The sequence below is a fragment of the Asterias rubens genome, chromosome 16 (genome assembly GCF_902459465.1).
Source record: "Asterias rubens chromosome 16, eAstRub1.3, whole genome shotgun sequence".
Taxonomy (NCBI): domain Eukaryota; kingdom Metazoa; phylum Echinodermata; class Asteroidea; order Forcipulatida; family Asteriidae; genus Asterias; species Asterias rubens.
The window spans coordinates 11,561,051-11,574,265 of record NC_047077.1 but is presented as its reverse complement, the minus strand read 5'-3'; the positions used below and the strand labels follow the sequence as shown (position 1 = coordinate 11,574,265).

At 38.1% G+C, this 13,215-nt stretch overlaps 2 protein-coding genes across 3 annotated transcripts in view; one reads left to right on the top strand and one right to left on the bottom strand.

The window, feature by feature from the left end:
* LOC117300930 (meiotic recombination protein REC114-like) overlaps positions 1-5,557 on the top strand; it is a 28,408-nt gene extending 22,851 nt beyond the window's left edge. Inside the window, exons 2-7 of the mRNA XM_033784794.1 lie at positions 4-203; positions 1,118-1,204; positions 2,300-2,383; positions 3,021-3,152; positions 3,677-3,736; positions 4,743-5,557. Of these exons, the coding sequence (XP_033640685.1) occupies positions 66-203; positions 1,118-1,204; positions 2,300-2,383; positions 3,021-3,152; positions 3,677-3,736; positions 4,743-4,916 (675 nt within the window). The 5' untranslated portion in view covers positions 4-65 and the 3' untranslated portion in view covers positions 4,917-5,557. The remainder of the gene's footprint in view (positions 1-3; positions 204-1,117; positions 1,205-2,299; positions 2,384-3,020; positions 3,153-3,676; positions 3,737-4,742) is intronic.
* Positions 5,558-10,861: 5,304 nt separating this feature from the next.
* Positions 10,862-13,215, bottom strand: part of LOC117300813 (zinc finger protein 704-like) — a 54,611-nt gene continuing 52,257 nt past the window's right edge. Inside the window, exons 9-10 of one of the 2 annotated variants that reach the window (XR_004520224.1) lie at positions 12,575-12,898; positions 10,862-12,531 (exon numbers count right to left, since the gene is read on the bottom strand). Coding sequence is in view for 1 of the 2 variants with exons in the window: in XM_033784641.1 (XP_033640532.1) it covers positions 12,659-12,898 (240 nt within the window). In the remaining variant the exon portion in view is untranslated. Of the gene's footprint in view, positions 12,899-13,215 lie in introns of both variants that reach the window. The other variant, XM_033784641.1, reaches the window with a different exon arrangement.

Here is a 13,215-nt window from a genome sequence, read left to right as displayed (position 1 = left end):
CAGTTTCAGAAGCCTGACACTTGAGGGCGCTGTTTAAGATAAGCGTATGAAACTTTCACTGAAAGATGGCGCCGAACTCAAATCAGAGTGAATGGCGATTGCTTCGCTATGCACGATTCATCCGCTCTACTTCTTCTACCGTGCAGACCTCCGTCCAACAAGTGTGCAAGGAAGGGGAGAAGCAACCTGAAGGGACGTGGAAGGTAAGAGAAAAAATATGAACGTTGGGTCATTTCTGTTTATGGTTCTCATTCTTTGTGTGTCTGTGCGTGTGTTTTGTGGTCGGACTCGGTCGGAGAGTGACACACCCCCTTTTTATTTTAGCCGCGTGTTAGCGTAGGCTTTTTGCAATTTGGTCCTTTTGTCTTTCTCCAAGGCAGCATATTTAGCTGTTTCGTAGCGCAGCGCAGCGAAACAGCTCTTGTTTTTGTTAAAGTTTTTTTAGCTGTTTCGTAGCGAAGTGCAGCGAAACAGCGTTTGTTTTTGTTAAAGTTTTTTTAGCTGTTTCGTAGCGAAGCGCAGCGAAACAGCTCTTGTTTTTGTTAAAGTTTTTATTTTTTTTTATTTGTCATCTTCAGAACTAATTTTTTATAAGTGCTGATTTGCAATGTTCCCAAAGAGCAATTGCAATGAAATTTTCAGTGATGATAGGTATTGGTGCAATGATCATTGCAAAACAAGGATGTCATTATGACATCATCAGAAGTCACGTGACGTCATCTTAAAGGTGTTGTATTTTAAATGTTTGAAAGTTATTAGTTAGTTACAACAAATTAATTGTAACGCTCCAGCGAGGGTCGCGTAATTCCTTTTCACGCTTGTTGCAAATGCGCTTTCTGGAGACTGGAGTGAACTATGAACAGTGGTTACTTCTGCTCTAAAAACTGTGTAATCATTATTATATAGTAAAGGAGCCTTATTAATAAGGCTCCCTTTTTGTTCGACTATAGGCTACCAGAAGGTACTGTTTTTCAAAAACGCAATCAGAAGTTTATCCAGCCCGACTTTACAACAACTGGCCTCGGCCTGAAGGCCAGTGTCAATTCTAGCCCTGCTTAAAGCCTTCAGACTCTAGTGCTGTTTCCATACTCATGAACTTGTTTGTTTCTTTTTGCAGCATCAATCATGGAGTGATTCCGAGCCATTGATTCTTTCCATTCAAGATTCAAGTCATCTCCTCATTACTAGAGGCAAACTCATCCTGGTAAGAAACTTAAAGGCAGTGGACACTATTGGTAATTTCTCAAAATAATTATTGGCATAAAACCTTACTTGGTGACGAGTAATGAGGAGAGGTTGATGGTATAAAACATTGTGAGAAACGGCTCCCTCTGAAGTGCCATAGTTTAAGAGAAAGATGTAATTTTCCACAAATTTGATTTTGAGACCTCAGATTTAGAACTTGAGGTCTCGAAATCAACCATCTAAACGCATCTTTTCCTTTGAATTTGCCCAGTGTGGGTGTGGGTGGGTTGCTCCTAATTTCACTATGAGGTTCATTTTGCTAGCGCCTCCTTCGTGAAGAAGTAGGTGTGGGTCAGGCCTTGAATTTCATCCTTGAGAGGGCAAGGCCATTTTAATTTTTCACAAAGGACTTCCGTGGAAAAATCTATAAAGGTTATGGAAACTTTTATGGGACACCTGGCCAAGACCAGGGCAACAGAGGCCGTGGCCTCCATGAGCTTTGTGTAATTCTAGGCATGGTGGGTGGATAAATAAAATAACTGAAATTCGAAAATCAGATTTTATCGAAGAAAATGCATCTTGGAAAACCGAGTACAATTCAAAAATAAATCAAACTGCCAGTATTCCCCAATGTGACCTCTGACGTCACTCGAAAACCATAACATGATTCGCGCGCATACCTCCGGGCAAAACCTTTGTGTTTTGGCAGCCAGCTAGAAAATGTATGCAATCTTACCATGACTACGTGTCTTTTTGCCTGGCGAAACATGACGTATACAGTGTTTTGTCAACAGAGGGCAGTTTGAATGTAAACATGTCACATTGTCTATAGGAAACAAGACAAAATGTTCAGTGAGGAAAATCCCAAATTGGGAAAATCCACACAATCACGTAGGGACTTAAAACCCACTTCACATGCAAGGTTCTGGTCTGTGGTGGGATTCGAACCGGGGTCCACAGAGGTGAAAGGCAGGGAAAGAAACCACAGAGCCAACCTGATCAGTAATGGTTGCAACTCGGCCTCAATCTCTCATACACCTATAGAGAAAAAGTTTTAGAAATGAAAATTACAACCCAAGGGTCAAAGGTCACTTACATGTAGTCTCCGTTACAGGAAAGTCATCCTCTGTTTGATGCTGAACATTACTTAAAAGCGGCTGCAAAAGGAGACTGTGTTCTCTTCCTTCAAAGAATAAAGGTGAGTCTCCAACAGGCTTGTATGCTTCGTTTTTAAAAGGGCAAGGGCACCAAGGCATTTGTTCTTTGATAAAGGGCACCCTATGAGGAAATTGTAAATTTCTAATAGGTATCAAGGCAATGACCAGGGGACATGGAGGCAATCGCCTTTGTTGCCTCGGTGAAGTATCAGGCCTGACCCAACATACTTTAGCTAATCCATTGGGGAATAACTTGTTCACAAGTTTGTAGTTTTACATAAAGGGGACATAAAAAGCATTTGTTATGAAATCAAATTGGTTGGAAAGATGTTCTAAAAATAGAATCTAGTGCTTACCACAAGGGAAACCAACTGTGTAAATTTGATATAATGTGGGGTTGAACAAAGAAAGAGCGGGATTTGAACCAATGACCACCTGAGCTATCTGGCCCTATTTGACAGTCTCCCTACTTTGACAATATCTTTGTTTCGGGTGGAAGTCAGAAGTCATACAACCTGTAACTGTCGTGAACCTAGGGATCACACCTAAGTTTATGATACAACCTGGGAAGCAGCAAAGGTGTCCAGTGCCTTTAAAAGTGCTACAATATTTTCTTTTTTTTTTGTAATTTTTTCCTTTCTGACCTGATTTACACAACTACTAACAACTTGTTTTCAGAATGAGTGCAGAAAGTTCCGTGTGAAATTCAGACAAGACTCTTTCTCATCTACTCTGGTGGCCTGCGCTGATTGTCTGACCATTCTCCGCTCATTTATAAAAGTCCAAGAAGAACCTGTGTCTCCATCTCAGGTGATTTAAGATTTCTTAAACCAAAGTAGTGATTAAAGGAACTGGAAACTAATCTTTGGTAATTACTATTAAAAAAAAACATTAGCATGAAAACCTACTTGGTAATGAGCAATGGAGAGCTGTTGATAGTATAACACGTTGTGAGAAACGACTCCATCTGAAGTAACGCAGTTTTTGAGAAAGACGTAATTTCTCACTAAAATATTTGAATTGAATTCGAGACCTCAGCTTAGGTTTCAAATTCAAGGCATCATTTATATGGCACTATATTAATAACAGAGCGCCTAACAAATGGACGGCAACACAAGAACAAAAGCAATACAAAAATGGACCAACGATAAAAATTTAAAAATTTTTTAAACAAAAATGTATTGAGGAGGCCTTTTAACACAGCCGACGATGTAGCTTCTCCCACCTAGTGCTTCCATGCTGCTACATTTGCCTTGGTTTGATTTTGTACCAATTATTATTTGTAAATTAATCATTATAATAATGAAATATTTGATCATTAATTTATTTGACAGAATGCCACAAGAGACAGACAGACGCTACAGGGAGAAGTATCACTAGGACTGGTTGCTAAGGTAACGGATGCAGTTGGTGTTGCGTTGGGAATGATTGCATAGTGATGGTTACCAACAGTGTTGTAGCCAAGGCGGGCAGTGCCGGGCGGGCAGTGCCGGGCGGGCAGTGCCGGGCGGGCAGTGCCGGGCGGGCAGTGACGGGCGGGCAGTGACGGGCGGGCAGTGACGGGCGGGCAGTGACGGGCGGGCAGTGACGGGCGGGCAGTGACGGGCGGGCAGTGACGGGCGGGCAGTGACGGGCGGGCAGTGACGGGCGGGCAGTGACGGGCGGGCCTGCCCAGATATTACAAATTTCACCCCGCACTCCCCCAGATTGCACTTCAGCAATGGCGGCCCCCATATCTAAACATGAATAATTTTGTTGAACCGCTTGCCCATGGTGGACTAAATTGAATTGCGAGCCCAGCACTAAAATTGGTCGAGCTACAACACTGGCTACTAATGGGAAAAAATAGAACATCGAGGGAGACACTTTGTTGATGTTTCTTGCATTGTTTCTAAAGCTTCTCATTCACATAGTGCAAATTAACCCTCATGTGGTGATATAGGCCGGGATGCCTTGTTCTAACAGTTCTTTACGCAGCCCAGTAAATGACGCCAGCAACATTTTCTGCTTGGCAAAGCTTTGATTGGAACCTGTCCCAAACTGTATATATTACATTCAATTTTGGCAGGTAACCTGTTTATGCTGAGCATGGATTCTCTGTGCTAAGCATTTTTGTGCTTTATGAAGCCATGCCCAGGGTTCGATTTAACAAAGCATTTTAAAGCACTGGACACTATTGGTAAATGAGCGGTTTTAGGCGTCTGAAAGCACACACATTTGTGCAACAGGGGTGTTTTTTCTTTCATTATTCTATTGCAACTTTGATGACCAGTTAAGTCAAAATTTTCACCGGTTTGTTATTTTATGCATATGTTGGGATACACCAAGTGAGAATACTGGTCGTTGACAATTACCAAAGGTGTCCAGCGCCTTTAAATGCATGGATTCTTATCCCTACAGGTAGTAACTGGGAGTGCGACCTTTGACCTCCCAGCTGCCTACCACTATGATCAATCATCCTGGACAGAAGACCAACTCAACGATGCCGTCCATCTCTGCCTCTCTGATCCAACATTTCCCGCCTTCGTTGAATCAGTCGAGAAACAACTCAAGAAAATTATAACAGAAGGATGAAAAAGAGGTATGTTGTGAGGTGTGGATTGCTTTTGACATCGTCAGACATTTTGTTTATTACCTTTGTTTTCTATCATAGATCTATCTTCCTTCAAGTACAGATCCTCTTAGAAGTTCGGAGACTCCCGAGTAATATCGTACTATATGCGTTGCAAAGGGTGCAGGTACGGGAGCACGTAACTAGTGACGATACGAACTGGATGATGAAGGGGGGGGGGGGGCGAGTTAAAAAAAAAAGGCAACAGCAATATTTAGATCAGCCGCAGTGGCATCAATCGGCCCCTGAAAACTTCCTCCCATCTAAACCAGGGTGCAAACTTAACACTTGATCACGGGCCCAAGACTTTAGTTCTAGCCAGTAAACTCACTGTGACCAGGCAAGCCCGGGGCGGTCTTTAGTTGAATATTACAGGCTTGTATTTTTATCTTTGAGGGGACAAGGCTATTATTGTTTTGAAAGGGGCATTTCCATTGGAAAATCTCAAAGTTAGTGAGAAACTTTTGGCCAAGACCACTGACAACAGAGTTCATAATGTCCTTGTAATTCAAGACCTGATAATAATACCTCAGTCTTTTAATATTGTTTTGAAATGTTGATGTAAGATAAAATATCTTTAAAGGCAGTGGACACTATTGGTAATTACTCAAAATAATTATTAGCATAAAACCTTTTTTGGTGACAAGTAATAGGGAGAGGTTGATGGTGCACCCTCTGAAGTGCCATAGTTTCCGGGTAATTTTCCATTATCTTGATTTCGAGACCTCAGATTTAGAACTTGAGGTCTCGAAATCAACCATCTAAACGCACACACCTTCGTGTGACAAGGGTGTTTTTTTCTTTCATTCATATCTCGCAAGTTCAATGACCGATTGAGCTCAAATTTTCACAGGTTTTTTATTTTATGTATATGTTGAGATACATCAACTATGAAGGCTAGTCTTTGGCAATTACCAATAGTGTCCACTGCCTTTAAATTATATTGAAAAGGGAAGTATACTTAAAACCCATGAAGACAGTTTAAATCTTAAATGGATCACCCTCAAACAAATATAGACTTTGAGTCTGATGAAATACCTTTCAATTCTATTGAGCAATGAAGAATACTTAATTTTCTTAACGGAAAACAACAATTATGACAAATCCTCTCGTACAAATCTTAGTGCCTGTCCAAATAAAAACAGTTAAAGGTATGTTATTAAGCTGAATCAGGCAGTTCAAACTGTTTTTCATTTTGAAAACAGTTCAGCAACAAGCTGCTGTGTGGGTTTTTTAGCCCCAAATTCTAGCCCTGCCTTAACCACTGGGAGACAATGTCTTTATAAATTGCTAAACATGGCTGATGTGTTGTGTAGTATTCTTTGTTAAGTGTACCTCCATGTTCGGACATGATCTGTCTAACTTGGACAACACAGCTGGTGCAAAAAGTTTCTCCAAAGAGATTTGTTGTCTGGCATTATTATCAAAATTGGTTGGGCCTCACAATACCAAATACACAATTTAAAAATTTGCAATCAACTGCTAGTACATTTCCATAAAAATCTGAACCAAGACACACTGAAAAACAAGTACAAGCAAGGCAGTTATTTCTTTTCTTCGGTTTTAAACCTTTTATTTGAGATTTTTGACTTTTAAAAAAAGTCACCTTTATTTACAAGTGTTTTATTTCGTTGTACAGCCATTTATAAACCTTAATTTACAATATTTTGAGACCAAGTTATTTATATTGAGCTGTTCTCTTAAGGAGAATTTGTTCTACTTTATTTTCATATTTATTTTGTTTTACGAGTTATTATTGATTTACATCCATTATTTACCATAAATCATTTAAGAAACAATTTCTTGTTGATGCATAAAAGAGAAGGTGGTTTTACAAGATTTATCTTATCAACTTAAATAAAAATTTAAAAACATTTTAACCATACCGAAACGGTACTGCATTTTGTCTTACCACAAACAATGATTCAGAGGGGGTAGGTCTAGTTCATGTAACGACACATCCTCCCACTTGTAAGTCAATGTATGCAACCTTTGAATTTTGGATGAGAATTTGAATAAATTAAACTTTAAAAATATCTTGCATTGAAAAAAAACTGAATCCATCTTCTCCTTGCATCTATCTATTCCAGTGGTGATTATTTGCAAATTAAAAAAAAATAAAAAATAAAAATAATAATTCACTAAATCTTAAGGTGTAATTTTGGTTAAAGCAAAAGTAAAAGACATTTTGGATTATGTACAACATAAAATAAACCATTTTATCTCAATACGTGTGATATTTTGATGAGAGAAAAATACTTTGAAGGCGAAAGGCAAACACTTCATCCGTTGATATAAATACCGATCTGCTAAGTAATTTAGCTACGCGGTTCACTAAATATTTCTTTGATGTCTGAACTAGCCCTGGCGGCCTTACACTTTTGTATTGTACTACAGTGACGTCCTGGATATCAGGGTCCATTTCTGGGGCGGAAAATTGTCAAAGCTTCATAACTCAAATCTTACCTGCAAGAAAGCACTAATTTCAACAGGTTCACATTCCATGGCAGCATATATTTTTCTGCTTTGAAAATTTTCCGCCCCAGAATCGGGCCTTAATAATGTAGTTAGGACTCTGTATCTGTGTACAGAGGAAGAGTCCTACATAGGGCTAATGTTTGAACCAGTTTGTTGTAATCTTGTAAAGAGACAAGTAGCTCGCTAAAATCCAACCAGCAGTTAGTTTTAAGACACCAAGAGTAGAATTGAAAGAAATACTAAGTGGCTTCTGATTGAAAAGAAAAACATATGACCCAGACCTTGATTTTTTACAGAGTCAGCCACATACCTGCCAACAAATCAGCCAGATCTTTTTGATTTAACTGGTAGCGAAAATAGATATAAGTGGCCAAAATTTGGAACATTCCTATTTCTAGCAAGAGATAGCAACGAACAAGACGAAAAAGAGGGTGCCATTTTCTTACGGGATACAGTGATTTGTCAATTTTGGTTTATCCCAAACACCAATGTGTGTTACCACTGTATATTCGGTGCTTTCACAAGTTCTGTGAAAAAATATCACAGGCATATAACTTGGGTGGGATTTGAACCCACAACCTTTGCTATTGTAGAGCAGTGTCATATCAACTACATGTTGAATCCTATGTTTGAATCCTACGTTTCCACAATGATTTGTGTCCATTGGTTTAAAAACTGTAAATTTGTATGTGTACATGTAATAACATTATTACTCGCATGACTTCTTGATCCCTTAAAACCATTGTGCACTTTCGGTAAACAGTATTGTCCAAGTCCCACACTTTGTGTATCACAACTTATATATAAAATAACAAACCTGTGAAAATTTAGGCTCAATTGGTCAAACGAGTCAGAAGAAAATAACGGGAAAACCCACTCTAGTTTCCGCACGTTTCGCCGTGTCATGACATGTGTTTGAAAAAATCTGTAATTCTCGCTATTGAGAATTGATATTGTTTTACTGTTTTCTCAAAAAGTAAAGTATTTCATGAACTCGTATTTCAAGAGAAGTCTTTCACCATTACCTTCTGTAAACCCTGTAAATTATTTGTAAATCTGTGAACTTTTTTTTTTTTTTTCTGTACCGAAAGTGTATAATGGCTTTAAATTGAGGTTTCAATATTGGCTCGTATAAAATCACTCTACTTCACAAACCTTAACCTTGTCCAAAGCGGGCGAAAAATAAAACGACTTAAACTTAATTAAAAAAAAAAAAATGGAAAACAGCTTTACATTTACAGCAGTAAACGAACTACTGATGTGGCCGTCATTTGCTAAACTAGTTGGTTTTCAGGAGCGCAAAGAACTCTCTTCAATAATTTAAAGAGACAGCAATTTGGAGCTCTCTTCTCAAAATTCTTAAAGGGTTTGGCTGCTTTTTGTAGGGCATAAAACACAATGTCAACATATTTACATTACACTTACACAGTTTGAAGATAATGATGGTAGAAAGCTTCCCTTAAAATATAACACTGATGTGCTGTAGTTTTTGAGAAATAAGTAAAAATAGGTTTTGTCTCAGTGCGACGAAAACTATTTCAGCATGTAAAACATATTTTTTGTGACTTTTTTTACCCATTTCTCAAAAACTACAGCACCTCATTAAGTAAAAATTTTAGGTCAGCTTTCTACCATCAATATTGTCAAACAGTGTAAGTTTAATGAAAATCTGTGGACATTGTGCCACTTCTACCATCAATATTGTCAAACAGTGTAAGTTTAATGAAAATCTGTGGATATTGTGTTTGTGTTACAAAAAGTACTCCAGTCCTGTAAAAGAACCTCTGCTTACTTCACAAAAATATTTATACTATAGATTTTCTGCGAAAGTGCAGATGTAATGAGTGCATCAGTGACTGATATGCATTGTTAGTAGAAGAATTATTGATATACAAAATCCCTGATTCATAGATAACAGATTCAGGCTTGACAACAGCCGTCGATTGAAAACCATATCTAACAATAGATATATGAAATATAACCACATGCATGTACATACAATAGATATGATCATTAATTAATTAACGAACGTCATCAAGCAAGTGATACTAAATTACAAGTCATTATCTAACCGTCAGTTTTGTATTACATCTATTTTATATCGGAACAATGCCATTGGTTGAGAATCGTATCAAATATTTCAAACATTTTACGAGGAGTCAGGCGCGCAATATTTGGTTGAAATAAACAAAGCACACAAAGTCAAAATGGTTATTTTAGTGAACAAACTACACCCGCTAGTTCGCAAGTAACAAGAACATTTACAAACAGTAAAAATAAATTTGTTTAATTCTCAAGAATGTGACATTACTTCAAAGGGATGGTAATGGTTTTTGGAAGAGTGTGTTAAAATACTTTTCAACGAAAAGTTCACAACCTCGAGAAAATATTATTGGTACTTTTATTTGTTAGTTTGCAAATATCTCTTGCCTTATAAAGTAAGAGAAATACAAACACAGCAATTTTCGTCAGAATAATGGCTTTAGATTTACTATTTCCAAGGAAGATTGTAATAAAACTAGGCTTTTAGTTTATTTTCTTGTACATCATTTATAGAAATTACCGTGTAACAAACAAAGTATTGAATGTGCAGCGCATACACCCCATGCTAGTATTCCATGTTATATATATCCAAGTTTCTTATCAAAAGTCTTTCTGGTTTAAAAGTAGATCATCATCTCAAATTCTGTTGTAAAATAAAACTATATAAGTATAAACCACAAGGGAAACTGACTGGGTAAATTTTGAAATGATTTTTGGGGTTGAACAAAGAATTGACTAGAGTGGGATTCGAACCAACGACCTCCGGATTAACGTGCCGGCGCTCTACCAACTGAGCTATCTAGCCCTATATTGGCGGTGTCCCTATTTTGTCAATATCTTTGTTCGGGGGTGCCAGTCAGAAGCCATACAACTGTTAACTGCCGTGTAGCCAGGGATCACACCCAAATTACGATACAAAATAAAACTGATAGAAAAAGGTTTTGAAGATATAAATCCAGAGTAAGATCTGTGTCAAAATCCTGACAGATTTTATGTTCTGAGTTTGGCTTCTTGTATTATATGAGATATGAAAAGTAGAACGTGTGGTTTTTAGTCGCCAAGACACTCCAGGGAAATTGCAATTGGAAGAAGTTATGATTTTCATGTCTTGAAGGCACTGGACACTTTTGGTAATTACTCAAAATAGTTGTTAGCATACAACCTTACTTGCTAATGAGCAATGGTGAGCTGTAATTTCTGTTGAGCTGTAATGTGAGGTAATTTCTCACTCAAATAGTAAAATACTTTGGCCAGACCCTGAAGCCCTTTTAAGGCATTTGAAAGCACACAAATTTGTGCAACAAGGGTGTTTTTTCTTTCATTCTTATCTTAAAACTTTGATGACCAATTGAGCACAACTTTTCACAGGTTTGTTATTGTGTGCATATGTTGTTGGTATACACCAAGTGAAAATACTGGTCTTTGAAAATTACCAAAGGTGTCCAGTGCCTTTAAGAAAGATGTGTGATAAAATGCAGCCACACAGTGTTGATATAAACCTGAGTAGAATGTCTTGATATTTTATTGTAAAATATGGTGTTGCCGAAACAGACAAACAAACGTATAAATAGAAACCATTTTTTTTTTTACAATTAACTCTTTGTGAAGGCTAATACCCATACTGCTATTATCTATTATTATTTCTGAAATTTAAAGTCACTTTTCTTCATTTTTGATTCCAACACATAAGATTGCGGAACTTTCTCACAAGGCCAAGTCAAATCACCTCAACTGACTTTCAGAACCGTTTCGTTTAATCAGGTCACACTTTCTTCTTGATTTGTTTCTAATAATTTTTAAAGTTCTATTTACATTTTTAGAGTTTACAGTAAATGTGTAAGAACGTATTGAAACTATAAAGATTTTGACGAAGAACACAACTTCACACTCCCAGTATTGATAAGGTTGCAATATGACGTCAATCGGCCATCTTTACGAGTAATTTGGAGCTCACAGGAGTCACAGTCATGCATTACTATGCACTTGATGCGCCTGCAAGCCAAAATGCGATTTGCAAGTAAAGATGACATCTACTTGGAACTATCACTTGTCTTTTAAAATCTGACATAAAGACTTGATTGTCTGAAACTGTACAAAACATGAAAAGTTTGGACATAAATAGAATTTCAGATGACTGAATTTTACAGGCATGTGAGATCTCATCTCTTGAGCTGGAATCTTTCAACATTTTATACGGCAGTTCGCACCGAAATTGAAGATACATCTCTGAAAATAGTTTGCAACATGATTGCAGGAGATGCCAACATTGGTACCCCACTAGCCAGACAAGTTTACTTTTTTTTTTCTTGTCGCCATTAATTCCTTTTTCATTTGTCACAGTCGTTAAGATCCACCCAAATGCCTCTTTGAATTGATGGATCAAAAACCATAAACTGTGGTATATACACAATTATTCTTTAGATATTTTGTACTATTATTTCAGCTACTTTACACTTCTTAATCAACATTGAATGAATGCATTTAATAAGAATACCATAGGAAAAATACTGCATCCTCCAAGGTTCTAAAGGCCTCGTCACATATGGAAATGTTTACAGGTATCCAAGAGGAAACAAACTCCACTTGACCTCAAGAACTAAACCATGGCACCCACAGCAATTGCCCTGTGGTGCCCTGTGCTTTTTGCTTTGGTGCTCTTTGCAAGGTTCCAATACAAATTGACATTTTCCTCGTAGAAGTTTTCCTTTACCAGGTAGAAGTATGTCTATTGTGCTCCTTATGAAGAGTGGTTGCTTCAAAGTTACCTGTAAACAGTGATTGCCATGTGTGACATAGCCTTTAGATAGCTGTTTTCCTTTAATAAAAGGAGGTTATCAACTTTCTTGTGAGACCCACTTTACACAAATTTGCTTTCTGAATCAAAATTAGTGACTTTCTTTCAGCACTACCAATCATGTACCGTACCTTTGGCTAATCACAGTCAAAGACTAATCATATAAATGGTTCTGTAGGATAAAGGCACTAGAGCCTGCAGGTTGTATCATAATGTTGTATGTAAACCACTACACAGTAATTATACACATAGTTACTGCACACCTCAAAACATTACACAGTAATTATACACATAGTTACTGCACACCTCAAAAAGCTACAAGAGTGTTTCTCCATGAATCAAAAAACTTAGTCACAATGTGACCCCAACAAATGAAAATATACCAGGGCACTAGCACGTAAAGCGAACGCACGCTTTCTTCCAGCGACACTGCGTACACCACAAGTCTCTCTTCTCCATCCCGTAGACTTTACGACACTTCTTTCCTTCTCGGCTCTTGGGGTGGTGACCGGGGGAGACGGAGCTTGAGGATGTGGCAAAATGGAGATGGGTCTTGGGAGACGCGGCTTGATGGAGTTGTTGACGCTGCTGGACGATGCTACTTGCCTTGGTACGGATCGGTGATGAATACTGTGTCAAAGCAAAGGAGGAATAAGGAATCCGATTTAATGTGGGTTGGTTTAAGGTTCTCTGGGTAAATGTTTACACATCGAGCGTTTATGGCTTGTTGCTTGTTGAACTGTGGCTGTGCCTATTACTTGGAGTTAATCAGTCTGCTGCAGTGTGGATATAGCTTATGGCTAATCAACCTGTTGTGGCTATTGTAGCCTGTGACTGTAGCTTTCATGGCTAATCAGCCTGCCAATGTGTCCATGACTTGTGGCTATGAATTGTGGATATCAGACTGCGGCTGTTGCTTGAGGCTAATCAGACTCTGACTGTGGCTA